The sequence below is a fragment of the Panthera pardus genome, unplaced genomic scaffold (assembly GCF_024362965.1).
Source record: "Panthera pardus isolate Hobbes unplaced genomic scaffold, ASM2436296v1 HiC_scaffold_8, whole genome shotgun sequence".
Lineage (NCBI taxonomy): Eukaryota > Metazoa > Chordata > Mammalia > Carnivora > Felidae > Panthera > Panthera pardus.
In genome coordinates this window covers 59,579,120-59,607,069 of record NW_026527013.1, presented here as the reverse complement: position 1 = coordinate 59,607,069, position 27,950 = coordinate 59,579,120, and the positions used below count along the sequence as shown (strand labels likewise).

General features: G+C 53.6%; 1 protein-coding gene across 1 annotated transcript in view; it reads right to left on the bottom strand.

Annotated features, from left to right (window-relative positions):
- UROC1 (urocanate hydratase 1) overlaps positions 1-27,950 on the bottom strand; it is a 40,976-nt gene extending 13,026 nt beyond the window's left edge. Inside the window, exons 1-15 of the mRNA XM_053897499.1 lie at positions 27,759-27,950; positions 17,645-17,775; positions 16,470-16,563; positions 15,428-15,487; positions 14,976-15,104; positions 14,761-14,822; positions 11,151-11,217; positions 10,920-11,063; positions 8,938-9,026; positions 7,292-7,354; positions 6,819-6,998; positions 6,439-6,536; positions 5,578-5,650; positions 4,583-4,704; positions 2,617-2,687 (exon numbers count right to left, since the gene is read on the bottom strand). Coding sequence (XP_053753474.1) covers positions 2,617-2,687; positions 4,583-4,704; positions 5,578-5,650; positions 6,439-6,536; positions 6,819-6,998; positions 7,292-7,354; positions 8,938-9,026; positions 10,920-11,063; positions 11,151-11,217; positions 14,761-14,822; positions 14,976-15,104; positions 15,428-15,487; positions 16,470-16,563; positions 17,645-17,775; positions 27,759-27,884 — 1,509 coding nt within the window. The 5' untranslated portion in view covers positions 27,885-27,950. The remainder of the gene's footprint in view (positions 1-2,616; positions 2,688-4,582; positions 4,705-5,577; positions 5,651-6,438; positions 6,537-6,818; positions 6,999-7,291; positions 7,355-8,937; positions 9,027-10,919; positions 11,064-11,150; positions 11,218-14,760; positions 14,823-14,975; positions 15,105-15,427; positions 15,488-16,469; positions 16,564-17,644; positions 17,776-27,758) is intronic.

The window sequence follows — 27,950 nt, the reverse complement described above, 5'->3', positions numbered from 1 at the left end:
CCCCGGGCAGTCGGTGACATGGCTGAGAGCCCGCGGACTCATCCATCAGGATGCCGCACCTCTGGAGGGTAAGACAGTTTACTCCCATGAAACGGAAACTTCAGCAAGTAAAAAGGAGTCACTGGCACAGTGGTCCTCAACCAGGATGACATTAGGGAATGACTGGAGACACGGTTGAGTGCTGTCGGCACGGGCAGGGGTCCTGCTAAGCATCCTGAGACGGCCCCCCCCATGACAGAGTATCCAAGTCCCCAGGCACAAAAGCAGATATTTGCACCCCCAAGTTCACAGCACTCACAATAGCTACAATGTGGAAGTAATCCAGGTGCCCACTGACGGACGAAGGGACAAGCAAGGTGTATACATTCTATGCAGACGATGGAATATCATCCAGCCTTGAAAAGGAAGGAAACTCTGACACAGGCTACAACATGGATGAACCCTGAGGACATCACGTTCAGCGAAAGAGGCCGGTCACGAAAGGACAAATACTGTAGGATCCCACTTATGCGAGGCCCATAGAGTGGCCAAACACACAGAGACAGAAGTAGGTGGGGGTCAGGGGCTGGGGGAGGGTGTTGGGGGAGCCTTTTTATTTGATGGGGACAGAGTTTCAGTTTGGGGAGATGGAAAAGGTCTGGAGAGAGATGGTGGTGATGGTTACACTCAATGGAAGTGTACTTGAAGCCACCGAGTTGTACCTTCGAAATGGTTAATACGGTAACCACATGGAACTAGCCACACAAAAGTCTGAGGGAACAGTATTCTAGGCAGAGGGAACAGCAAGTGCAAAGGCCCAGAGGTAGAAAGAAGCTGGGCCTATCCCAGCAAAACAGGCCAGTCAGCTAAAGCATAGGGGGCATTTTATGTCAAAGTGTAGTCTGCCACAATTGAAAAAAATGATTTGGCCCCAAACATCAGTTCTGAGGCTGAGAAGCCCTGGATTCTCCAGGTGTTTCCCTTCCAGCCTGGCCACGCGTCCTGGAATGGGTTGGAAGGTTCTGGAGCCAGTGATGGAGCTATGCCACCCCTGACCGCGAGCCTGAAGCCAACGCTCCGTCTGGACGGCCCCGCCAGCAAACGTGGCCCTTCCTTCCTCGTGACTTGCTATCCAAGGCCATACTGCCCTCACGCCGGCTGCCTCAAAGCCTTGTGGGAAAGACTATAGTATAAACCAGCACTGCAGAGATTTTCGGATGGCTTGGATCCAGAAAAAGGAAATTGGAGACAAACCGACATAGGACTGCCAGCTCCGTCAAGAGTGAACCTTACGCGAAACTCAATTAAAATGTTTAAAAAGGATGGCCTTCTGCAATCATCATCGTTCATGAGACAAAGAGCAACGTGAACTAAGTAGGGAGAACACAACCTCCGAAAACTCCAACTCAAACACAGAAGAGACAGTCCCGGTTATTCACGGCCCTTGTAGCGGCCTCCAGAGGGCCACTCCCCATGCCCCTGACCTCCCAACCTCCCGCCAGCCCCTTCCCACTCTGTCGGTGCCCCTCCCTCAAGGCTGGGGTCCTCCTCTTCTCCAGGCCCGCCTCTGGACTGGCCCTGCACAATTCCACTCCCGCCCCATCCTCCCCGAGGCCCCAACCCTCGAGTTCAACAGCCGTCCGGTGGGTGTCTCAGACTCTGCGTGGTCACAGAGACCGCTGTTGGCACGGGGGTCTCTGTGGCTGAAACACGTGTGCAAGCCACTGGGCAAGGAGGAGGTGGCGCTTTGGGTGGGGGGTGTTGGGCCACAGAAGCCCAAAACATGGGGGCGGTGCTCAAGGGAGTCCCCCTTCTGGCCCTGGGACCCCCAGGGCAAGGACACGCCAGTGCGGACGCGGCAGCTGCGTCTGGCTATCGGGGTCTGTGGACAAAGCCACGTGAGTCAAAGGCTCGTTTCTTGCTCGTCTTCCGTACACCAAGGCCACTGCTGCCTCAGGGCCTGTGCATTGGCTGGTCCTCTGCCTCCCCCCACTGTCATATGGCTGCTCCCCCGCCCCCTAGTCCCCCAGCATTTAGAGCTGAACTCACAACTCAGCTCCTCAGAGACACGTCTATGACCCATCAGTATAAAGCAGTCCCCACTGGGCATCACCTTGAGTCACGTTCACATGCCCGGGAGCGCGCGCATACACCCTCTGCCCAGCCCGGGCCGGGAGTGCCTCCTGCAGACTGCCACCAGAGGGCGTGTGCCAAGCACGTGCACCACCACAGCCCCCATGTGCAGACCGTCAGCAGCGGCTCCACTGCCCAGCCCAGCCGCGACAGTAGGCTCAGAGAGGCTGAGCCACTCGTCCCAGGTCACACAGCTGAGAAGCCAGGAGGCCCGACCTGAGAGAGCGGTTTGCAAATCAGCTGGGTGAGCAACGACCCGACCGGCCCTGGTCACTGCCCCCGGGCCCCAGGCCACCCTTTTAAGGTCCCACAGCCCGCCGGGTGAGGTGGCTGCTGCTGCCTCCTCTGAGGCCAAGGAGGCTGCCACCTAGGGAGTCCCCCCGGGGTGTGTTTGGCACCGTCCCGGGGCTCATGTCTGCCAGCCCGGGCATGGCCAGCAGTACCCCGCCTCGGGCAGGGCAGTCCAGTGGCCCACCCCTGCCTCCCGCCAGGCGGAGCCCTCACCAGCCGGTGCCTGGCGGCCTCCCGGATCCAGCGGATGTTGTCCACATACTGCAGCTTCACAGCCGGGTTCACTGCAGGGAGAAAGAGTGGTGTCGCAGGCACCAGGAGCCCCCGTCCCGTGGGGCTCGGGCACAGGCCCTCCCTCCGGCAGCCGCTCATCACCATCCATCCATTCCCTCAACAAACATCTATGAGTCCTCACTGTATGCCAGACACTGGGCCAGGCGGAACAGAGGAGGCTGTGGGCCATGGAGGAAAGAAATATGGTGAAGTGGTCACTAGGGTGACGGGTCAGGGGGGCCCCAGGCCTCTCTGTGGAGGTAGCTGTCAAGCTGCAATCGAAATGCTAAGAAGGAACCCCACCACACAAAAGGCTGAGGGAACAGTATTTGAGGCAGAGGGAACAGCAAAGGCAAAGGCGTAGAGGTAGGAAGAAGTTGAGTTCCTATCCCAGGAAAGCAGGCCGGTCAGCTAAAGTGTGGGGGGCATGCAGAGTCGGGGTGGTAGCTGTGTTGCTCAGGAACCTGCTTCCACTAGCTCATGAGAGCAGACGGTTAAATCCTCAGGGATGGTGTGACCCAGTGGTTGACACAGATACCATTAAAATTTCAATTAAATAAACTTACACTTTTTCAGAGACAGTGCGTGCACATGCACACATAAGCAGGGGAGGGGCAGAGGGAAGGAGAGAGACTCTTTTTTGTTTATTTACTTATTGTGAAAGAGAGAGAATGCACGCGCGAGTGGGGAAGGGGCAGAGAGAGAGGGAGAGGATCCCACGTGGGCTCCGAGCTGTCAGCGTGCGGCCCAATACGGGGCTTGAACTCACAAACTGTGAGGTCGTGACCTGAGCCGAAATCAAGAGGTGGTCGCTTAACCAACTGAGCCACTCTGGCGTCCCAGGAGAGAGAGAGAGAACCTTAAGCAGGCTTCACGCTCAGCCCAGAGCCTAACGCGGGGCCGGACCCCATGACCCTGGGATCATGACATGAGCAGAAACCAAGAATCAGACGCTTGGGGCACCTGGGTGGCTCAGTCGGTTGGGTGACTGACTTCAGCTCAGGTCATGATCTCACGGTTCGTGAGTATGAGCCCCACGTCAGGCTCTGTGCTGACAGCTCAGAGCCTGGAGCCTGCTTCGGATCTGTCTGTCTCTCTCTTGGTCTCTACCCCTTCCCTGTTCACGTTCTTGCCTGCCTGCTGCAAACGCTGCCACTGCTGTGCATGGAGCTTTGATGGGAATCAGCCACTCTGAGAGTATTTACGCAGGGGCCATCTGCAGATGCCGCAGCTCAGGGCTTCTTCCCGGAGGACAGGTTTCTAAGAGAGGATCCCTTCCTTCCCAGGAGGCCTCCGCCTGCCCAGTTCCTCCCACCCTCCCCTTGTTCTCCAGCCCTGCACCCTGTATCCTGGTCCCGTCCCAGCCCGCCCAGCCTGGATGTGGGCAGCAGGGGCGAATGGCCCTGGGGATCAAAAACAAGCAGCCAAAGGTTGAAGGACCTACGCAGCAAACCAGAGAGAAGGTGGCCCGGACCTGCAGAAAAGCTGCAGAGAAGTGCGGGTAGGAGTCCTGACAGCTGAGGAAGCTTCATAAAACCCCTGCCTTCTCTTCTCCACGTGAGAAGCAACGTCACATGCACTACACAGGAAACGACTGTGGTTAAACCAGGGGCGGGGGCAGGGACACGGGGACGACCACCACCATCCACGTGGGAAGGCAGTGCAAGCTCTCTGTCGCAGAGACCACAGACCCACGGACATGGGGAGAGCAGAGTGGGCACAGAGGACAGCTACGAAGAATCAGAAGCACCGCTGACAGGCACAAACCCCAAGTCCACGTGCTCTCGTGCCCCGGGGGCCAGGCCGAGCACGAGCAGGGAAGGGGGGGCTGCGTCAAGGGGGTGGGCTACCCTGGAGCCTGTGGTGGGCCACCTGCCTGTGAACGTGTCCCATCCTGCAGCCTCACCTCCGTCAGCAATTGCTTCCTCCAGCACAGACGTGGCCAGCTGATCCGTGACCGCCAGGTCCTGGGGGTCCCCTGACGTGCATACCCAGCGGAAAGGCCCGAATCCCTGGGAGAATATGTCTCTGCGAGGACAAAATGCAGCCTGGCTGCACCCTCCATGGACCAAGGAGGGGGGGGTCTATCTACAGTGCTCCAGAACTGAGAGGGGTGTGTTGGGGACGTGGTATGTGGGCCCGTGGAGTGAAGTCAGGGCTTCAGCATCCAGAACTGTTGCTGGATGCCCCTAAGCCGCTAACTGCACAGCAAGTTTCAGAGGCCAGCCCCCCAGGTCCCCTCCCCTGCTCAACCCCACCTTCTCCCCTCAGTGCCCCCCACCCCCACCCCGGGTCTCTGTCCCTCCTCTTAGACCGGCACCATCTCTTGCTGCAGAAGCCGGGACACAGGCAGAAATTCCTTTCTAGTGCAACTACTCTACAAAGACAACCTGAAAATCAGTGAACTAAAAGCAAGTAGTTGGGAAAAAGAGTTTAACTGTGGGGACTTGGCCAGGTTTGCCTTGGGTGAACTGACCTTCCTAGGTGGCCTCCAGGCAGAGGGATGGAGAGGCCTGGGCCCCGCCTGGCTCCTGCACTCACCCAGCCCCCTGGGCCCACCGTCCTCTCTGGACAGGCCCCCCACCCCCACCCCGCTGCCCCCTGCTGCAGCCTGGCAGTGCAGCCCCCTGGGTCTCTGCCTCCTCACCCACGATGAATCCAAGAAGGAGACCATGGCCTTCCTCCTCTCCCTTCCTCTCTGGTCCCATCTTGTGCACAAATGGGCTGGCAAGCTTCCCATCCCTGTCCCTGTGTTGCTTAAGCCCAAATTCCTTCATGTGGCCTGGTGGCCTCCACCGTCAGCCCGATCTCTCTCTGGTTACCTCCTCCTTCTCCCTACTTGGGGACTTTTCCAACCTGAATGTCTAGGACCCAGATGCCGCAGGTGACCCCATCACTCACCCCATGATGTGCTGGACGTACGAGGGGTAGCGGAATTCTGTCTTGTTGGCGCCTTTCTTCTCCACGTCAGCTCCTGCGGGCACAGAACCCACCCAGAATCACTTGGAGGGTCTGAGGGCTGGCGGGCCCCGCCCCGAGGTGAGGACTTATACCACTACCCAGATGGTGAGTTAAACAAAGTTTTGATAGGGAAGCCTCCTTGGGTCTCATTTTATGACGAAGAAGGGAGACAGCAAGTGCTGCCATTGGTGTGGGGCCGGGTAGGGGCATACACATGTTTGTGCCCACATTCCCGACATGACACGCCAGAACCTTTGAACTCCAGGAGGGGAGCTGGCACCAGAAAAAGGGCTGGGGGTGGGGGGGTGACTTTCCACTGTCTCTCTCTCTCTCTCTTTTTTTTTTTTTTTTTTACATTTATTTATTATCAAGAGACAGAGAGACAGGGCATGAGCAGGGGAGGGGCAGAGAGAGGGAGACACAGAATCCGAAGCAGGCTCCAGGCTCCGAGCTGTCAGCACAGAGCCCAACGCGGGGCTCGAACTCATGGGCTGTGAGATCATGATGTGAGTCGAAGTCGGATGCTTAACCAACTGGGCCACCCAGACGTCCTGGTACTTTGTGTTCTTAAGGCACATGGATAAACTGAAGCCCAGAGAAGCCAAGGACCTGGCAAGACCAGCTTCCAGAAGGTCCAGGCAGGGGCACAGTGAAACCTGCAGGCCGTGGCCCCCACCTCTCCAGGGCACCTGCCAGGCTACTCCTGGCTGGTGAGAAGGGAGTATTCCCAAGGGCCAAAATCTTGGCCCCTCCAAGCTTGGGAGGCTGGGGGCCCCTCATGTGACCTTCTTTTTCTCTCACCTGCTCTCTGGGCCTCCAACAGGAAGGCATTGCCATAGTCCCAAAAGAAGAAGTTCTCTTTGGCCAGTCGGTTGATGGCTGAGACTTGCCTCCTTAGGCTGCAACAGGCCAGCAGTTAGTGATCAGCCCTACCCACCAGCAAGGCCCTGAAAGCAGGCCCTCTGTGCCTCACCGCTGTCACCCCCGGCCCCATCCCGTGGAGCTCAGCCAGCTCTGCTTACTTCCATCCCATCTGACAGATGAGGAGACAGTTCAGACAGATTCAAGGTCTTGCCTAAGGCTGCACAGCTGGCCCCTGGGGGACCAGGCAGAGGCCAGAGTCCCCAGTCTAAAAGCTCCTGCTGGCTGTGTGTGCCTCCTGGGCCCTGGGAACTCATCACCTTTCCTGGACCAGGCTCTTAAATGCAGCCGGGTCGGAGGCCATGAGGCTCTGCGCCTCTGCAAAGCCCAGCTGCACAGGGTAGTAACCGCCATTGAACGGGTTGTGGCAGGACGTCTGGTCTGACCCCAGGTCCACCAAGAGCTCCCCCGTCGTGTCCAATTCGTGGACCAGCCGCTCCCTGGGAAAGACATGAGGCGATCAATGCCTGGGGCAGGGGAAGGCACCGTCTGGGGCCTGAGTTCGAGGCCCAGCCAGCAGGGGATTGCCCTTCTCTCTTGAAAGAACATCTGCTGGAAGGCGGCCTGCCATGAGCTCAGGCCAGGATCTGGGCCTCGGAAGCTGGGAGCAGAGACACAGGCAGAGCACATTGGAAGCTTCGTGTCTGGGGAGCCTGGCCACCATCAGTACCTTGTCTGGAGGGGGAAGTTCACCCAGGGTCCCCAAGGCTGCCAAATCCCATCCCCCACTTACCAAAGATCTACTACATTGCCATGGTAACCAAGGCTGAGCACCTCCTTCCTTTTCCTTGCTTCCCTAGAAGGGGACAAGAGCAGAGCAGATGGTCCATTGCACCTGCCTCACCAGTACCAAGCTGGCGAGAATGCAGAAGGTCACCGAAGGCACTGTGTGCCAGCATAGGGCCTGAGGCACAGGGACCTCCGAAGGGTGTCCACTGAGGACCCATAACCGTAAGGGAAACAGAGACGTGAATGCTCCATCAGGGAAAACTGAGAACCGAGATGACAGCAGTGATGAGCCAACTCGAGGCAATTCACAGAATCAGGACCCTTGCCGTTAGGGCTCTGATTGGGATTGTTCTAGAACTCGTGCAAGGTGATCCTAAAATTGCACTAAAGATGATTCCAAACACTGTTTAGAAAATATAAACGGACAAAATTAAAAAACAAGAACCCCCACGAAAGCCTATTTGGAGGAGCAGAAGGTTTTCACACATGAAGCCCCACGGGTGGCAGAGGTGTCGGAAAGCAGCAACACGTGGGGCAGTGTGGCGCCCACTCGAAGGCACCGTTCGACGGAACACCGTGCTTGGCAGAGAGATGCCAGTGGAGCCAACGCGCTCCTCTCTGCTGAGCGCGAGGAAATCAAAGCAAGAAGAGGGCCTACAGGCCCAGTGCTGCGAGGAGGCCTCTAAGCAAGTGGCGAGTGGAGAAGGAAGGACTGAATGGCGGCCGCAGGACCAGCACGGGGACTGGAGAACCCCTAGAAGCTCCCTCTGCGCCCGTCTGTGTCTTCCCCGGAAGTATGACCAGACAGGCTGCTTAGGGCACTTTGCTGAACTGACGGGAACTGATTTTGTGGTGAGTGTGTGAGTGTGCACGTGGATGAGTGCATGCACATGTGTGCCAGCGTGTGCGTGCGTCTGGGATGCTAAGCAGCATTCACAGGCATAGGAGGCAGATCAGGCCAAACCCATCTGTGTCCCACCAGCAGTCTGGAATGTCTCCTATATTTAATGGAAGCTCATCTGAGAGTTTTACACAGCGGTTGCCATGGGGCCAAACTAGCATTTTCAAGAGATCAGTGTCAAGCAGTATCCGATCCTAGTAATGGGAGTATTTCTCAGTTTGGTTTGTACTTGGACATTTTCCTCCAAGCCCCCTTTGAAGCCCCCTGGGCGACTGATCGTGGCGGGGCTGGAGAGCCGCTGTGTGGTGCGTCCTCCCTGCACAGAGCTCAGCTCTCCAAAGTGTGTCGGAGAGCAAGCTTCAAAAACGGCATCAGATCAGCAGCCGCCAGGGCAGTCCTTCCCCCGTTCCCGCAGTTTAGCCATCAAACCGGAGGGCAGTGTTGCCGACACCCCCCTCAAGCAACCAGACCACAAGTGGGGAGGGAGATTGGCTTACCCCGAACCTGGTGGAGTCACACCGAGGAACGGTTCCGTCTTTCAAAGTTTCATTTCCCCCCAACAGATGAGGCGAGCACTTAATACGTGCCAGGCTCCGGGCTGGGCACTCAGGCCACAACAGTGAGAAATACAAGGCACAGCCTTCGCTCAGCCTGTGGCTGAGTATCAGGCATTTAACAGGCCCACGTACAGCAGCCCAGCCTCCGGACCCCTTCTTGTGGCCTCCCCAGGCCCAGGTCAGGCGCCGTACCTGAGTCTTTCAATGCAGTGGTCCAAGCTGTCGGTCACTTCCATCAGCCATCCTTGCTGGTGGCGTTTCATCAGGGCGGCTTTATCCACCTGGGACCACGAGACACAGGGCCACCCAGTCAGTCACTGGGCATGTCAGGCTCCACCAGGAGGAGGCCATCCCCCGCGTAGATCGCCCATGGCAGCACAGGTGCCACGAGCTGTTTTTCCCGTAGTTACTCCCCCCTCCTGCATTCCTTGTCAACAGAACCTGGATTTTCAGGGCGACACTGTGACCCCACTCCAAGCTAACTACAGCTACTCTTTCCACTGTCTCCAGCCTCCCTTTTAGGGAAGAACTTCCATTCGATCCAAAACTGACCAGTGAGGTAAAAGAACGAGTTTCTGAGGTATCATCTTCCTGCTAAAATCGAGTCAGTCACAGGTGGCACCTTCCCCTTCCTCCTTTCTGCCTTCAATGTAGATGCGATGGCTGGGGTGGGGGCAGCCATTTTGAACGCATGAGGGAAACCCAAGAGAATCTAGCGATGTTGGCCCTGACATCGCGGAGCCGCTGAAACAATGCCAGCACTGCGGGCTGCGTGAGAGAAACAAAACCTTATTTGTGCAAGCGGCTGTAGTTTGATTTTACTATTGGCACCCAGGTGGGCTCCTAAGAAATATAAGAGTGTATGACGCAGGCTTAGTACCAACTGAGTATAAATCACAAAGGTGGGTGCCTCTCTCTTTTTAGGATGGTTTATTTGCCATTTGGGAATTTTATTACAAATATGTACTGCTCTCTCTGTGGCAAACACTTTTAAAAAATACATGCTGTATTTAAAACAATTTTTTAATGTTTTTATTTATTTTTGAGAGAGAGAGACAGAGCACAAGCAGGGGAGGGGCAGAGAGAGAGAGGGAAACACAGAATCCAAAAGCAGGCTCCAGGCTCTAAGCTGTCAGTGATATGGGGCTCAAATCCACAAACTGTAAGATCATGACCTGAGCCAGTTGGACACTTAACCGACTGAGCCACCCAGGTGCCCCATATTGTTTTTAAGTTTATTTATTTATTTTGAGAGAGAGAGTGTGCGTGCAGGAAGGACAGAGAGAGGGAAAGAGAGAGAGAGAATCCCAAGCAGGCTCCCTGTGGTCAGCACAGAACCCGATGTGGGGCTCAAACTCATGAAGTGTGAGATCATGACCTGAGCCGAAACCAAGGGTCAGATGGTTAACCGACTGAGCCACCCAGGCGCCCCTGTGACAAACATGTTTTGAAGATACAGGGGGAAGTAGGTGAGGATGAGGGTTGAGGATGAGACGAGGGGAAGTCAAAGCTTTTTAAAAACATAGGCTATTTTTCTGCAGATTCCAGGGGATGAGCTAACATTAGTTGCTGTAACTTATTTTCTATATAGGGGCCAAGGGCACCCCCCCCCCCCGGAAATGTGCCACCTTGGCATATTGATTATTTTAAATAAAAGTTGCTTAAGGGACCCCGTGTACAAGGACACTCAGGCCCTCCTCTGTCCCCTTGGAAGCAGGAAATATATCTCCCATGAGAAAGGTACCCCCGACCAACCAAGGTTTGTCTTAAAGCCCCTCGCCTCCTCTCCCTGGCTCCCTTCCTCTCCTTGGCTCTACCGAAGAAAGTTGTAAGAACCACTGGCCAAAGGCTGTGTGCACACACCTCTACTGATGTCTGTCGCCCTCACCTGACTGTGACCTGTCAGAGCTGGGGGAGGCCATGTTCATCTCCAGGGATAAGGGGAGCGGTGCCCACAGAAGGTCAGTTTCCCGGGGGTGGGCGGGATCAGCAGGCATTGACCATGGGGGAAGATGGGCACTTTGAAGGCAGGAGGCATAGGCTGCCATGGGAACCCACCCTGGGAGGCTTGGAGGGCTGGTGGGGGGGGGGGTGCAGGAGAAGAGAGGGCTGTGAGTGGGGGCGGCTCTAGACTGAGGGAGGACACAGGTGGGCAGAGTGCCTGCTGGGCTCACCTCTGCTATCACGCCGATGCACCCCACGATGACCGCAGCTTTGGCCTGAGCGCCACTCATTCCGCCCAGCCCAGAGGTGACAAAGACCTTCCCAGCCAGGTCCTTGACCCCCAGGTACCATCGCCCGGCATTCAACACGGTGAGCTGCAGGGAGAAGAGGAGGAGTTCACTCTCTACTCCGGCACGTCCGCCTCCCACCCCCGGCAGCCAGGCGTGGCCCCTGTTTCTCACCACTGTGCCATGGACGATGCCTTGGGGACCGATGTAGCAGTAGCTGCCTGCTGTCATCTGGCCGTACCTGACCACAGAGAAGGCAAGCTCAGGGCTGAGCTGGGTGCTAGGCACAGCTTTAAAAGGCACATGCTTTAAAATTCATTGTCAATTACCCCAAAATGCATTCCTACGTTTTCCTTTTAAAAAAAAGAAACCATTATAGAGAACGCTACAGTCCCCCAATTCTGGTCCCCTCTGGCCTCCGGGACCTTTTATACACAGATTTTGATCTGTTAAACACTGTAATATAAGTGGCAAAATCACTGTGGGGGCCATTTGGCCGTAATGACGGAAGCGGAAGGTGATCGGGCACCTTCACTTTCTGCGCTCACGCCCATGTGAAGACAGGCCCGCCACTGTTCGCGGCAACTTTGGTTGCGGTGGCCAAGCCCTGGAAGAGCTGGAGCTCCCAGCACGGAAGAGAGAGAAACAAACGGCTGCGTAAGAACACAGCAGAACGCTTCACAGCAAAGAAACAGACCAAAGTCTTCCTGTGCCACGTGGCTCAGTGAAGAAGCCAGATGTGGAAGAACCCGTTCTGTGGGATTCTGTTGGTATGACATTCAATGACCTCCAATGGGGGGGTCTACCTGCTGGAAGGAGGGCACGGAGCTGCGGGAGGCAGGGGTGACGCCTTCAGAAAAGGGTGCTCACAGAGCGGCACGCTTCATTCAGGTTTGTGGGCTATGCCATCACTGAATGGCGTTGGGGTCACTGTTTGCAGGTGGGGTTATTGTCGTCATTAGTATTCGTATTATTTACATCAACAGCCTCATCTTGTAGGTATTGGTATTGCTTGTGCAGCTGGGCCCCTTACCTGCGGGGGCCTTTCCACATCAGCACACACGGGTCCTGCTGATGGCTACTCATGGTTCCACGCTGTGTGTATCAGAAACCACAGAATGTTCCCCTGCCCCCTCTGATCTCGTTACGCGAACCACACTGCAGTGAGTGACCTCCTGTCTGCCTCACTGGCCCGGGGAAGAAACCAGGAAGGGGTAGGGCTCAGTCATCAGGTGCAAGTATGTAAAATATTACTAGACATTGTCAAATTCCAAAGTGACTGTCACCAGCAATGCATAAGGGTGCCTGTGTCTATCCCTTGATAATTATCAAACACTTGAATATTTTTGGCAGTGCATTTTTCTGGGTTTTTTTTTCTGTTGCCTTAATTTTACTCTTCCCTGGAGACCCCTGAGGTAAGAGATGCTCCAAGGTTTACTGCCGCTTGCTTTTGTCCTTGGTCCATCTCAACTCCCTGTCTCTTTTCTATTGGGTTCCTGTCGCCCAGCAACTCTCCCCAGCCCCCTTCTCTTCTAGATCCTATTCTTGCAGGTGTGAGTCTGAATGCCAAGTCTATCCTATAATTTAGATAAGGTACTGGACCACGTGGAACCTCTTCATCTTCTTCCAAAAAAGGGGGAGGCATTATCCTTACCGTGGAAGGTTGTATGACTATTATACAATATAAAAAATGGTTCTAATATAATAGCCATCCAGCCAGGGAGATGAGTGAAACCATCAGAACCCCCCACAAGGCTGCATGGACCCCCTAATCTCTGCCTTGGGGACCCATATCCACTCAAGCAGAGGGCCCACGTCTCCCTTTGTACCACATACTAAGGGTGTCCTCTTGATTGTTTCGTGAATTCTCACGGAACTCTTTGAGGCAGGAGCTATGAACAGACAGGACCCAAGTTCCGAGGTTATACAGGGATACACTGCAGAGCTGCGAGCTGACTTCAAATCCTTCTAATTCAGTCCTTTGTGCTCAAGTTACCCACTACATGCTGCTCCCAAAATAACTCTAGGAGGTAAAATTGTGGGATCAAGTTTCCTGCACTTGGAACTTTGACCCCAGTCACTAGGTATAGTCCTCCCGGCCACCCCCAGCCTTGCTAGACCCGCCCACAACCTGCGACCACCTGTTTTCCCACATCTACCCTGGTGCTGACTGTTATCTGTAACTTCATTGTGTCAGCCTGACAGCTTGGCTAAGTTAAAGGTTTAAACCCTTCCCGCCTGTGTGGGTGATTTGCAGCCATTTTAGTCAATTGCCCACAGCACCCGGGTCAATCCTCAGGTGCAGCAGACCAGGTCTGACTCTGCAGTTCTACTCTCTTTAAACCTCCACCCTGAATCTATAAAACAGAAGCATGCCACCTTGTCCAATGTCACACTTAGGAGGCAGCAGGTCCGGGATGCAGACCCTGTCCCTCTGACCCTGCGACTGCTTCCACTGGTGAAGAAGAGGCCATCAGTCCTCGCAGTAAATAGTAGTAACAGTAGCTACTTAGGACCAACCAAAAAAGTAATCGGGTTTCTGAACCTCGGTTTCTTCCTCCACAAATTGGGCCAATAAGGGCGCCTAGGTCAGAGGCTTGTACAGATAGCCAAACACCATGGTATCTATAAAGCTCACCAGGACACCTGACACCTGGTAGTGACGATTATGATGATAACATTGTAAAATCTTAGCCTGAGGCTTAATTGGCTCCCAATACTACAGACCTGATCACCCCTTGTCCCTGGCAAGAGTCCTTGACCCCTTGAACTCAGGACTCACTCCTGAACTCAGGAAATGCCTAGACACTCCTGCCTGTCAATTTCTTTTAGAAACTAACTAAGGAAAGGCTGAAACAGGAAAAGGAACATTTGAGAACAATATAAGCCCTGCCACAGATGAATCATAAAGTGCCTGACAGTTACCTCAGCTTCATTATAATATTAAAATCACCTTCTGAATATTTATCCTGAGCCCTCAGAAAAGAAGCCTGCTTAGCTGTTGAGAGAGTGGCTTTGGACACGATTCCCCATGACCTCCTTATTCTGATGATTAAAGTGACCTTGTGAAGCACCTCCACCTGGTGTGGTCTTTGTGTATAGCTCCTGGGTAGAGCAGACCCACTTTGGGCCAGGTAGCAAAGAGCAACACACCCAGAGATCCGTAAAAATGTACAGATCAGGACATTCGCTGTAGCATTCTTTATAAGCCCAAAGAACCTGAAACAACCCAAATCAGGTGGCAGGGGGGTTAAATAAATCATGGTACAATTGAACACTGCAGGTAAAACAAGAGTGCATTAGACCCACGTTTCCCGAAATGGAACAGTCTCCAGCTATACTGTCCAGGGTGGAAAGGCTGGTGCAGATGGCATCCATAATGGTCTACCTGACTCTGTATGTGCATGAGAAATGTTTGGAAAGACACAATGTGAAATGGGGAGTCTAGGGTGGGAGAGGGGTTTCCTTTTCGCCATACCTCTTTTTAAAATAACGTTCCGGGGGTGGGGGGAATGTTTGCAATTCAGAGCACGCATTGCATTAATTTTATGACAAATGAAACGGTTGTGCTCTGCATTTTGGGGTTTGGGTTGCACAGGTGCACACATTTGTTACACTCATCAAATGGTGCACTGGGATATGCGCCTTTCATGTAAATTTCACTTCCGAAGAAAAAAGCCCTGTAAACAAATACTGAATTCCTGGCGGTTGTATCTGCTGCTTACTTTGAGGCTGTCAAAAACCAAGTTGGACAGATGGATGCATGGAGAGAAACAAGACTTACATTGTAACTCCCATAGCAAAGAGCTTCTCATACTCTGTCCGGGAGGAGTAGTTGGGAATGACCTGGAAAAGAGGAATGGGAGCCAAAGGCTGGGGACTGGGGGGGGGGGGGGGGGGGACAGAGCCCTCTGAAACAATGGGGAGGCAGGTGTTGGGGGCACCTGGCTCTCCTGCTGCCCCCAGGCAGGCACTGTGCCCGGCTGCCCCAGGACCCACCATCCCGTTGGTGATGACCAGCCTGGGGGCCCCGGGGCTGCTTGGGAAGAGCCCCAGAGGGTGTCCGCTATACATGACCAGGGTCTGCTCCTCTGTCATCTGTGACAGGTAGGACATCGTCAGCCAGAACTGCAGGGGAGAGCAAAGCATGGAAGGCTCTGTAAGTGGAGGGCCAACACTGAGCCCCAAGTCACCACCCAGGCCCAGAGAGCTCCCACAGCCCCAGCAGTCCTGCCAGTGCCCTGTCCCTTCAGGCCCTCATTACTCTCCAGTGGCTCCTGGTGCCTCGAATAATGCCACACATGCCCTGAGGGCCTTTAGTACCCCCAGAATGCCCAGTGTCAGCATCTCAGGCATCAGGGAGGCAGAGACCTGAGTCCCGAGCCTTAGATTGTTAGATCCTACCAGGCCAGAAAATGTGGGGAGGGGAAAGGCCATACAGTCCAGCGTACCTGAGCCCAGTTGCTGAACACCTGCCCATTTCCTCCATAGGTCACGAGCTCCTGGGGAAACTGGAGAAGACATGGTGTCATCTGAGATGGGGGTCTGGGAAGGGAGGGCCCCCACCTCTGTGCTGTGCCCAATGGCTGATGGCCCTTGAAGAAGGAGTGTTAAGGGCAGGGGGAGAAGGCAGAAAGGGCGAGGCCCAGACACAGTGACCTCTGCAAGAACACTGGCCCCCCCATGACCTTGTAAGAGCTCAGCGTGAGGTGAGAGTCAGAGCTGGATCTGGGATCGCTTTGGGAAGTTAGCCCAGGGTCAATGTCAGGGGTCTGTCTGTGACCAGGTTCTGGGGTCAAGGCCAGGGCTGAGGAAGCTCTCACCTCTGGGTAGAATATTCAAATTCTAGGATCATATTGCCCTCAAGTATAATACTCAGAGACTCACCCCCGCAAAGGTTATCCTTTATCAGATATGGGTATCTGATGTACAGACTGGCTCTCAAGGACCCCCATGACAGATGCATGTGGCCAGACTTGCATCATCCACACAACAGTGTGGCTATTGAGCACTGGAACCATGGCTCATTTGACATGCCCTAAGTGTAAAATTCACCCCCAATTTCAAAGACTTAGTAGGGAAAAAGGTTGTAAAATGTCTCAGTGATTTTTATGTTCCATGTTAAGATGATAACATTTCTGATACATTGGGATGGACAAAATACAGGAGTATATCTGTTCGTTATTATTTGTTTGCTTTTTCATGTGGCTTTTAGAAAGTTTTTTTTTTTTTTAAGAAAGTTTAAAATGCCATGTGTGTCCATCATACCAACGTTGATATCTGGAAGTTCATGCTGTACTCTAGTCACAGACGATGTAGCCACCGGGGGGAGCCGGGAGAAGGGTTTATGGTCCCCCTCTGCACTATCTTTACAACTTCCTACAAATCAATCGTTGTTTCTAAATAAAAAGCTTAAAAGCATTACATGTATGTCTTGAGTTACATTTCTATTGGGCAGTGCTGGCCCCTGCCTCAGTTTCCCCCGGCTGTTACCTGGGCTACGGCAGGGTCCAGGTTGTTCATGATCATGTGCATGATGGCTGCAGCGGCCCTCGTCCGGCAGGGGTACTGCTCGATTGGGTAGGCCCTGCAAGGGGAGTCCAGCCACCAGGTGTGACGAGGGGAGGGCACCAGGCTTCCGGCCTGCTGAAGCCTAGGCCCTCCCTGGCCATAGCACAGCATCCGGCCACAGAGGTGTGCACAGCAAGACCTGGTATCCTGCAGAAGCCGCCTGGGAGCTGCCAGCAGAAGGCAGTTCCAGACCACCTAAGCCGGCCCACTCTGGTGCTCACATTGTGTTTAACACCCCTGCCCTTCCAAGGATGGCAAGTTAGGCCCCTACCACCCTCGGGCCACCCCTCCCTCCCCCTTGGCGGGCTCCAACTGGGAGAAGATGGACTTCAAAATAAAGCTGAAGTCTGCTTTCCAGAAGCATCTCCTCCGGGTGGAGTTTATTATCCATCCCTTCTTTCCTTCATGTCACCAGTGCTCCTGGCATCAATTCTAGAGCAGATGCCAGGCCAACAGGCCCCAACAGGAATGAAGGGACGTGGTGCCTACTTGATGGGGAGAATGACATCCCCTGGGGGTGGTTCCAGACAGGTCTGGACCTCTGGCACATTCAAGAACAAAGGTGCTTGGAGCGTGAGTCCTGGGCGGGGGCAGCAGCATCTGGGAACTGTGAGAAGGGCAGATCCTTCTGGCCCCCCTGCTCCCAAACTGCTGAATCCACAGTGTGGGGGGAGGCCCAGCCATCTACATTTTCACAAGGCCTCCAGTGCCATGCACAGTTCAGCCAGAACCTAAGCTATCTCCTTACTTCCTGGCAGGACAAGACATGAGGTTTAGAAGGGATTTTGTACACAATTTGGCTCCAGAATTGCACAGGATTGACTACCCAGGATGGTAGGCCAAAGAGACCTCTCTGGAAAGGATTCCCTTATCGTCTGGCCAGGCTGGGGGGCCTGCAGCCAGCTCCAGGCTACAGACCCCCACAGGTGACAACACAGCCATCATGCCCTCTCCGTGTGAGGGGCATTGACTCAGCACGCCACAACTCAGCACGCCTCCTGGTGTGGACAGCCTGCACTTCCCCCTGCTGACCCCTGAATTGGCCCCTCCCTGGGAGCTTCTGGGCCCCCTTTGGAGCTGCACCTACCAGCGCTCACCTCATTTTAATGTCGGGGCAGAACCGGTACATGTAGATATGCCCGTACAGTCGCAGCTCCTGGGCAAACTCAGGGGCCAGCAGCTCCTGGACGTCCGGGGGGAAGTAGCGCAGGGCATTCCTCAGTGCGAGCTGGGGAGTGGGGGGAAGAGGGGTGAGGGGCAGCAGGGGGGCAGAGGATCTCCAGGCCAAGGATCACGAGGCTTCCATGATGCGCCATCCTCCTTCCCTACTCAGAAATCCATGACCCCATCCAGAGACCACCTAGTTCTCACTCCAGGCCCATCTACAAGGTCACCTTTTGCAAGAAGCTTTCCCAGATTGCTCTCCCCCTTCACATAGGCAGACGTCTAGGCCCTCCCTCATCTTGCTCACTGGAAACCAGACTGCTTGATCCCAGTCAAGGACCAGAGGGTGGCCTGCCCTGAGGCTTGCAGCTACACTGGGAGATGCAGACTCAAGGGCCGGAAAGAGATGTCCCAGGAGCTCACAGGCACCTTGTGCAAATGCAGAGAAGCAACCCTCCACCAGCGCCCACCTTGGCAAGCCGCATCAGACAGCGCACCCTGCACATTTTCCCCCAAATTCAGGCAGGCCTGGGGCAGGCCAGGAGAAAGAAGAAACCTTCATAGGGCTTCTCAGGCAGCCCAACTCCCAAGCCCCCCAACACTCCTCCACACATCCCTGATGTTCCTGGTCCTGCCGCAGGGCCTTGACACTTACCTCTCTGCCACCCTGCCTTCTCTTGGAGGGTCTCTCTCTTTACTCAGGCCTCGATCCAGGTGCCCCCCTCCACAGAGGCCTGCCTTGACCTCCCCCTCTTGACTCCTAGCCTCTCTCCTCACCTCCGTTTCCTTCCCAAGCTTTTCACTGCTGGGTGTTCTACTGGTTGTTTGTTTCACTGCTTACAATCTGTCTTACTAAGCACAAGGAGGGCCAGAGTTCTAGCAGACCCCTTCGTAGCTCCCTTCCTTCCAACACCCGGACTGGAGCCCCGAGGCAGCAAAGCTGGGGAGGCGACCAAGGGTATCTGGGTGGAGGTTGAGGCCATTTATGCAACCAGCTGACCCTGGGGAGCAAACTGTTTTGGGGGTGGGGAGCTGAGGAGCTGAGAGTGGTGAATTTATTCCCTCATTCATTCAGTGCATGCCTACTGAGGGGGAGAGGTGGTCTGATAACCTGAAGACAGGTGGGCTTTGGACATGGGGAGGCAGGAGGTGATGGGAGAAGGCCAAGGCCCAGGACTGGGGACACCAGCTTTGGGCAGGGGCAGAAGTGCCCCCAGGGAGATGGTGCTGGAAGTCCAGCCAGGAGCACGGATTCCTGCCGGCCAAGGGCAGAGGGCTAGGAGGAGGGCGGCTTGTCCGAGGCACCCAGCGGTCCAACACTGTGTGGGCTAAGACACATCCCAGGACTGAGTGACAAGGATGTCACTGGGGCCTCAGCAGCGGGGCAGGGTGGGAGGAGAGAAAGGAGAGGGGTAATCCGGGAAGGAGCAGATAGCAAGAGAGGCGATGAAGAAAACCCCAGCTCAGGGTGTTACAGAAACTTGGGAAGGTCTGCAGACCCACTCCCTCATTTAATTTTCATGTGGAACAAAAGCCCGTCATCCCTTCTCCCTTAGAAAAAAAGCTGATGAGAAATATGAGTTTCTCCCTCAAGAACAGTGGCCAGGAATACCCTGCAGCAGGAGGGTGTCGAAGTCCAGCTGACGCGGGGGTTGCCCACAGGGTCTGGTGTGGCCTCTGCTCTGCGTTCCTCACCAGTTCCCAGGTGCCGCGCTGCTGGCCCGGGGACCCCACTTTGCGAGCCGCTAGGAGGCTCAGGACAGCCAGGAGGATAAATGATCCACAGCAACCTGCAGCAGCCGGGTTGGCTCTCCTGACCCGCTGTTGAGTGAAAGAAGCCCACACCTAAGGGACATACTGCCAGCTCTGTTGAGAGGCTGTTCAGGGGCAGGTGTGGCCGTGCCACGTGTTAGAGGTCAGGCCAGCAGTTCTCCTTCAAGGCTGGGGTCTGTTCCCCGCTCCCTGCACCTGTGACAGACACATCTGTGCACGCGTGGTTTCCGTGGCTTTCTGTGCATGTTGTACCTCAACACAAAGACTGTTGTTGTTTTCTAGCTGGTGTATAGCTTCTAACAAGAGCTTGCAAGTGAAACTGAACATTTAAAGAAAAGTTTTGAAAGCAATATATCACACACACACAATCTACACAATATATATTACACACATACACACACAATCTACACAAGACTTGACCTTACTACCCAACTCCTAATATATTCTATCCTGTTCTAGCTTGTTTTATTTTGCTTTCTGATGAATGCTACTTGCAACCCCCTAACCAGATTTCACAACCCGCTAAGAGGTGGCAAGCAGTGGTCGGAAAAAAACTGTCTTCACTGTTTCCCCAGCAGGGCTGGCTTCACTACTGGGCCTAAACCTGGTGTTCTTACTAAGGACCTGGATTCGACCTTGTCAAATGCTTTTGCAACCTTGTTCAGCTAATCACATAACTCAAAAAATACAACAGAGGTTCCTGTCAAAATCAATGGTTCTTAAATTGTGTCAGTTGATAGAAATGACTAGGCCATTTCGCTTGCTTTTCTTGCTTTCCTTCCTTCCTTCCTTCCTTCCTTCCTTCCTTCCTTCCTTCCTTCCTTCCTTCCTTTTTCTTTTTTCCTTTCTCTCTTTTTTTTGAAGTTTTTATTTACTTAAGTAATCTCTCTACCCAACATGGGGCTCCAACTCACCACCTGGAGATCAAGAGTCACACACTCCTCTGACTGAGCCAGCCAGGTGCCCTTTGGCCATTTTTCAAAATGTCTTTAAAGGCCGTAAGAAATTCAGTCTGTTCTGAAGGAAGAATGCGTGTGTGCCATAAACGTAACGGGGATTCTGGCAAGGGCCATAGCCTAAATGCAGCACAGAAGCTCTGTGTGCTGTATTTCCCCTTGTATAAGATTTCCATTTTGTGACCATTGAATTTTTCTTTATCCCTGAAATTCACTAATTTAGTCTAGACCTGTCTTTTTTTTCTTTATTTTTTTTTTTATTTTTTAATTTTTTTAATTTTATTTTTTAATTTTTATTTACTCTATCCCAGAGTGCAAGTGGGAGACAGGGGCAGAGGGGGGAAAGGGAGGGAATCTTTTTTTTTGAATGATTATTTATTTTGAGAAAGAGTACATGTGCATGAGAGCAGGAGAGGAGCAGAGGGGGCGGAGAGAGAGAATCTCAAGCAGGCTCCATGCTGTCAGCACAGAGCCCCACACAGGGCTTGATCCCATGAGCCCTGAGATCATAACCTGAGCTAAAATGAAGAGTTAGACACTTAACCAACTGAGCCACCCAGGCACCCCAGTCTAGACATGTCTTAATGTCAACTATTCTATATCAAGTTCTCATTTTTTTTCTGGGATAAACGATATCCTTTTATCTACAATTTCATGTTTTTACTTAGTTCAGGAACATTGTCTTCTATTATATTTTCACTCAATAACTTTATCCCCTGTGTCTAGAGTTACCTAACAGTCAGGCAGTAAATCCTTCTTCAGTGAAAAAATCTACAAAGTAGCAGCTCTGTTTGCTGACCTGGGTCACTCTTCTGAGTCTCTGGTTGGGAGTTCTCACAAACTTCATGTTTGCCCAAGGTCCGCCAGAGGTCTGAGGCAGGCCTATGGGGGGCCCGGGGGCCCCCACAGAACCTCGGAACCTCAGCAGAGGAGGCTCAGCGAGGAAAGGGTGGGTGCAGTGACGAGGTTGGGAGTCCCCATGATAAGCATGGGGACAGCAGCCAGAGTTGAGTCTACCCTTGGCCCTGCCTCCCACTACCCATGTGAACTTGGGCCGGTCACCCCTGCCTCAGTTTCCTCATCTCTTGGCATGGCCTACTCAGCTGGGTAGTTGGAAGGATTCGATGAGCAAATGTACATTGTGTAGCATACAGCACCTCTACTCACCCACTCTTTTGAAGATCCCTAAACCAGAACCTAAGGAGTATTTCTTGCTTCCTCCCCTGCCCTGGCTTTGTAGCTTCCTTGTTTGCAGGGCTTGAGTTTATTGTAAGATGCCACAGCACCAACAGGGAGCACAAGTAGGCAACTCACACCCTGGGTGGTCAGCTGGCATGCTAATCACAGGATGCTCCCACAAACACTTCACCTCTCCATATCTCAATCTACACCAGAGGGTCTGCTATTCCATATCTCAATCTACACCAGAGGGACTGCTATGTAGCATATAGAATGTCAGACATGGATTTTCACTGGTCAAATTATGGCCCATTAATCATATAATGCATGTTCCAAGTGGGCTCTTATTGGTGAAATCAGCTGTATTCAAGACACGTAAATTGGAAAGAATATTCCAGACCACCCCCATTGCCTTAATAGGCCTAAAAATCTAACAAGCTCAGTTAGGGCCAAAGGATTGATTCATAAAATGTTCCAGGGTCAGTCAGCAGGTTGGAGAAGTCTGGGTGCTTGACAGTGTGGTGGGCAGAATAACGACCCCCAAACACATCTGCATCCTATTCCCCAGAACCTGTGAATTTGTTTAATGACAAGGCAAGAGAGACTGCAGATGTGATTAAGGTAAGGGTCTGGTGTGGAAGATTATCCTGCATCATCCAGGTCAGCCCTATGTATCCGCCAGAGTCCTCGTAAAAGGGAGGCAGGAGGGTCTGAGTCAGAGAGAGAGAGAGACCTGAATTTGCTATGCATCTGGCTTTGAAGACAGAGGACGAGGCCACAAACTAAAAACTGCAGGCAGCCTCTAGAAGCTAGAAAAGGCAAGGAAAGAGATTCACACCTCCTCAACCCCCAGAGCCTCCAGAGGGAATGCAGCCTCACTGCATATATTTTTTAACTTGATCCTTGTACAATGCATTTATTGCTGCTGAAAATATATTACACGTACGCATAAACTAGGCTGATCTGATATGTAATATTTGCGTCCAAAGAAATGAGAATCACGAGACTCAGTAAGACAGCAACTGAGCAAGCATGATTTCCATATCCTTGCATTTGCGCTAATGTTTCTTGCTTGTTGCCCAAGGAAACCCATTTCAGCTTTCTGACACCCACCGTTGTAAGACAATAAATTTGTGCTGTTTTAAAGCCACTCCGTGTGTGGAGATTTATTACAGCAGCCCTGGGGAAATAATGGACAGGGACAGGATCCTGTCTTGGGGACAGTGTTACTTCTGCCCTGAGCAAACCTTTTCTGCGTTGGCGGCTGATCAGCTAAAAGGATGCCAGCCTGTGACTTTGTTTATAGCTCACGGAATGTGTGTGTGTGTGTGTGTGTGTGTGTGTGTGTGTGTGTGTGAGAGAGAGAGAGAGAGAGAGAGAGAGAGAGTTTGGCTCAGGCCTTACTTCCATTCTAACCTGGCAGTGTGCTGGTGGGGCAAAACCCACCTACCTGAAAGTCGTTGGCTGTCACTACGTCTACCAAAAATGACGGCCATGACTGATTTGGTGCAGCCTTGTTTGAATCACCCCATCCTTGCACTCACTCTTGCTCAGGCTTCATTAGGTCTGCTCTGGCCTGAACTGGAGCCAACCAGACCAACTAGGAGGGTCCAAACTGAGGCTCAGACTCTTCCTAGCTGGGGATGGGGTGGCCTCTGCATAGGCTGCTGCTACGGTGACCCAGCTCTTCCTACCTCAGTCTACACCAGAAGGTTGGCTACATCACACGTGCACGCTTCACCTCTCTGACCTTCGGTCTCTTCTTCTGTAAAAAGAGCACACTGATAGCACAGGGCTGTCTTGGGGACTCACTGAATCAACACGCTCGGCACAAGGTCTGGCACACAGAGGTGCCGTATGAGTGACAACTGTCAAAACGATCATGTCCCACACTCATGGCCCTCCATGCTGCCAGCTCTTTCTTCTACTTGGGTCTCTGCCCACCCTGTCCTTCTAGATAATCTGTCGAAAGCTTTTATACTCACTTTATAACTATATATATGTATATATAGTTAATGAGCAGGTTTATGCTCCTACTCAGACACCCTCAGGGTCTCCCCATGACTCAATCAATAAAGTCAACACTGTTTTTGGCTTTCAGGGTCCTCTATAACTTGGCTGGGCCTGACTCTCCAAGCTCCACAGCCAGCTCGAGTCTACACAGGGCCTCCTCCACCCCTGGTATACGTTGGCCAGGCCCATCTCTGCATTGTCACTCCCTGCCTCCCCTTGTCTACAAATGGCCTTCCTTCTTGGACTGAGTCCAAGAACCTTGCCTATGTTGTCAAGACTGCCTCCTCCAAGAAGCCCTCCTAGGTTTCTCCTGCCTACTGAACTCTTGTAGGATTTGGTGGGAGCGCTTAACAACATACCAGTTCATTCAGCAACCCAGTACCAGTGTCACTGAAGATCCAGAAATGAACCCCACAGAGCCCCACTCTTAAGGAGTTCAAGATAGTGTGTTATTAGTGATGGGGACACAGACACACTGGGGTGGTCTCCAGGTCTGGTATCTGATGTCCGGAACAGTCCTTGTGGGTGGGGCAGGGTTTGGGGAACAGGTCACTGAGAGTAATTGCGTACGGGGTCAGGGGGTAGCTGAAGACATTTTGGGTACAGCAACCGCTCCTGTTAGATGATGGAAATTCCTGCACTGTAGAAGTCGTCTTGTGTTTGTGCTGAAAACGCATTGCCTAAAATGTGACAGCCAGACTGCCTATGTTTAAACAGAGAAATCTACTGAAAGAAGAGCGGAGAGTGAAGCACACCAAATAATGGAATACTACCCACCAGTTAAAAGGACGGGTAACTCTAAACTCGCCGGTAACGAACGTCCAAAAAAACTGATGTGTATAGATTGCAACCACTTACATGCTTAAGAAGGACACACACGCATATCGTATGTACATAAAACACATGTGGAAGGATATGCAAAAAAAAAAAAAAAAAAATGGCCGGGGCGCCTGGGTGGCTCAGTCGTTTAAGTGTCCGACTTCGGCTCAGGTCATGATCTTACCCTTCGTGAGTTCGAGCCCCGCGTCAGGCTCTGTGCTGACAGCTCGAAGCCCAGAGCCTGCTTCGGATTCTGTCTCTCTCTCTCTCTCTCTCTCTCTCTCTGCCCCTCCCCCACTCACGCTCTGTCTCTCAAAAATAAACATAATTTTTTGTCAATGGCCTATCAGGAGAAGTAGGGAACTTACACTTTTATAAGACTTGAGTTCCTCATCTTATACAATTACCTGGAAGGTTTATGTCAAACATCAAAGAGACACATTTAAATTTAAACAAAAAGAATAGAAAGCAAGCTGAAGGAAAAGCAGAAAGCGAGCTGCTGGCGGCTTTGGAGGTTGCTGGGTTCGGACTGCCTGGGAGAAATCGCTTGTGTTTCTCCTCTGAGGCGAGTGTTCGCACACAGGACGCTTCTGTGACTGGTTTGGGGGGTCCCCCTCCCCCGACCAATTCTCCACACCAGCTGGGTGGCCCGGGCGTCATTCTGTTCTGACATCATCTGCCTGAGTCAGCTGAGACCCCGAAGGTTAGGGGCTGAGTCCCACAAGACTGCCCCTCCACCTCAGATGCCATCACACACCCCCAGGCTTTCACCTGTACTGGGGACCAACCCGCTAAGTACCGGGGTTCCCACCACTTCCCTCCTTGGGTTCAGTGATTTGCTGAGCAGCTCGCAGAACTCAGAGAAACGTGTCTACTGGTTTATTATACAATAAAGCATATGATCAAGGGTCCGGATGAACAACCAGATGAAGGTACACAAGGCAAGATGTGGGGTGGGCCCAGCACCTCAATGTGTCCTGCAACCCAGCTCTTGGAACCCTGCAGTTATGGGATTTTTTTTTTTTAACGTTTATTTATTTTTGAGACAGAGAGAGACAGAGCATGAATGGGGGAGGGTCAGAGAGAGGGAGACACAGAATTGAAACAGGCTCCAGGCTCTGAGCTGTCAGCACAGGGGCCCGATGCGGGGCTCGAACTCACGGACCGCGAGATTGTGACCTGAGCCGAAGTCGGCGCTCAACTGACTGAGCCACCCAGGCGCCCCGATGGGATTTTTATAGAGGTTTCAGCACATAAGCATGATGGATGATTAACTCAATTTCCAGCCGTTCTCTCCTATCTAGGGAATGGGGGGGGGGGGGGGGGGGAGGGGCGAAAGTTCCAAGCTTCTTATCTTGGAACAGTCTTTCTGGTGACCAGCCCCTATCTAGAGTGGCTTCCTTAGAACAAAAGAATTTCCCTATCACCCAGGAAATTCCAATAAGAGCTCTTTGTCAGGAGCTGGGGTCGAAGGAAGGGAGGGTCAGGGCAGAGGTCAACATCCGTCCTTCTTACTATCTCACCAACCTAAGGCTGGCTGACCCTGGCACCCTGAGGGAAGATGTAGCGGCTTTCAACAGCCCCAACTCCCAGACCTGCAAGCAAACTGCGACCTACACAGGGCAAGGCTGAGGTGGCCCAGCTCCTCAGCTCCCAAGTGCCCCCCTCCCAGCACAGGACACCATCACGCAGCCATAAAGGTGTCACCTGAGATGGGCAGGTGACAGGGCCCTCCATGCCCTCACGGTCGAAGATTGAGCCCTTGGAGCCCAACAGGGAGGTGACCCAGGGGGAGGAAGCTTGAATGACTATTTTGACGTAGTTAAGCTGGGCCAGATAAGCACCATGGAAGAGGAGGCGGAGCCAGGCCCCCAGGGCCCAGGCCCCCCCACTGCCCCTGCACCGGAGCTGTCCAGTCCCACCCCAGCGCCCCCCAGCGCCCTCCAGCGGCCTGGCCCCACACTTCCCCTGTGCCTGCACTGTCCAGTGGTGCCCCAGCTCCGCCCAGCGCCCCCCAGGGCCCCCGTCGCAACACCCCTTACCCCCAGCACCCTTCCCCCACCCTTCTCCTGCCCTAGCTCTGCCGGGTCCGCCCCAGCACCCCCCAGCGCCCCATCCGCGCTTTGTGAGCTGCCTCCGCAGAAAGTTTAGGGGGCAGCCACTGAAGGGCGGCAGTCTTCACTTAGGGTAGGGTTGTGTGATTCCTTTTTTAATGTTGGTGCCTATTTGTATTTTTTTACTTTCCCCTGCACTGTTCCTGAATTTCTCAAGTAATTCTGAGTAAAGAAAAAGGAGGATACTTTATATCATTGTGCCACCTTTTTTATTTCCTCTGGTTTCCTCCACTGCTCCGTGGTGTCATTTTCATCCCCAGTTTACAAGGGAGACAAGTGCGCTCCTGGACGGTCGGAGCTGCCCGGGGTGCAGGCTCGAGCGCCCCCAGTCCTGGGCTGGCTCCAGGCTCTCCAGGCTGTGGGTGATGGTCAGGGACACCTCGGCAATGCTTTCAGCAGCACCATCCCGCCCCCGCTAGGGTTCTAGCCTTGCTGGCTGCACACTCACTGCAAGACTGGGGGGAGGGACACAGAAGTGAAAACAAGAGCTGACCTGCTACGTTGTAGAACTTCAAAGTCATGTGCGTGTCAGGGGTGGAAGGGTACACTTTGGGGGCGCTTGGATGGCCCAGTTGGTTGAGCAACCAACCTCTGCTTAGGTCATGATCTCACAGTTTGGTGAGTTCAAGCCCGGCATCCGGCTCTGTGCTGACAGTTCCGAGCCTGGAGCCTGCTTGGGATTCTGTGTCTTCCTCTCTCTCTGCTCCCCTCTCCACTCACCCTCTGTCTCTCACTCTCTCAAAAATACACTAAGAACATTTTAAGAAGTAAAAAAGAAAGAAGGCTACACTTTGTTTACACCAGCCTCACTCCTCTGACTGGAAGCAGCCACAACTCCACTGCCTCCTGGCTGGGGGACCTTGAACTTCAGGATCCCCATCTGCAAATGGGTACCCTAATCTTGCACCCAAGGATGAACGTTGGGGAGAGAATGAACTACAGTAGGCGTGACGAGTGCAGAGCAAACACATTGGATCCCCCTGTCCCACCGACACCCCCTCTGGGCGCTCTTGGACACCCCCTGTGGGCTCTCCTGGACACCCGCTCGGGGAGGCTTGGCGGTGAGGGGTGGGAGGCTGAGTTGAGAAGCTGCAGCTCCTGCGGAGAAGCAGGAACAGAAAATGCCCACCCGGACCACCTCAAGGGCACCCAGAGGGCAAAGGGCCCAGCAGGAATGGCGCCCAACTTCTTACCTGCTCCTCCGCAGGGCTAAGGCCAGGGGTCCTGACGGGTGCGTGGGGCACCCCAGCCCTGCGTCCCCGGTTTTCCGGGAGGGGCCGCAGTGGCAGGCCGGAGCATAGCACCTGGAGGCTGGACATGTTTGGCCGAGACTGAGACGGAGGCCAGCTCTGTGGGGAGGCCAGGGAGAGACTGGGCAGTCATGG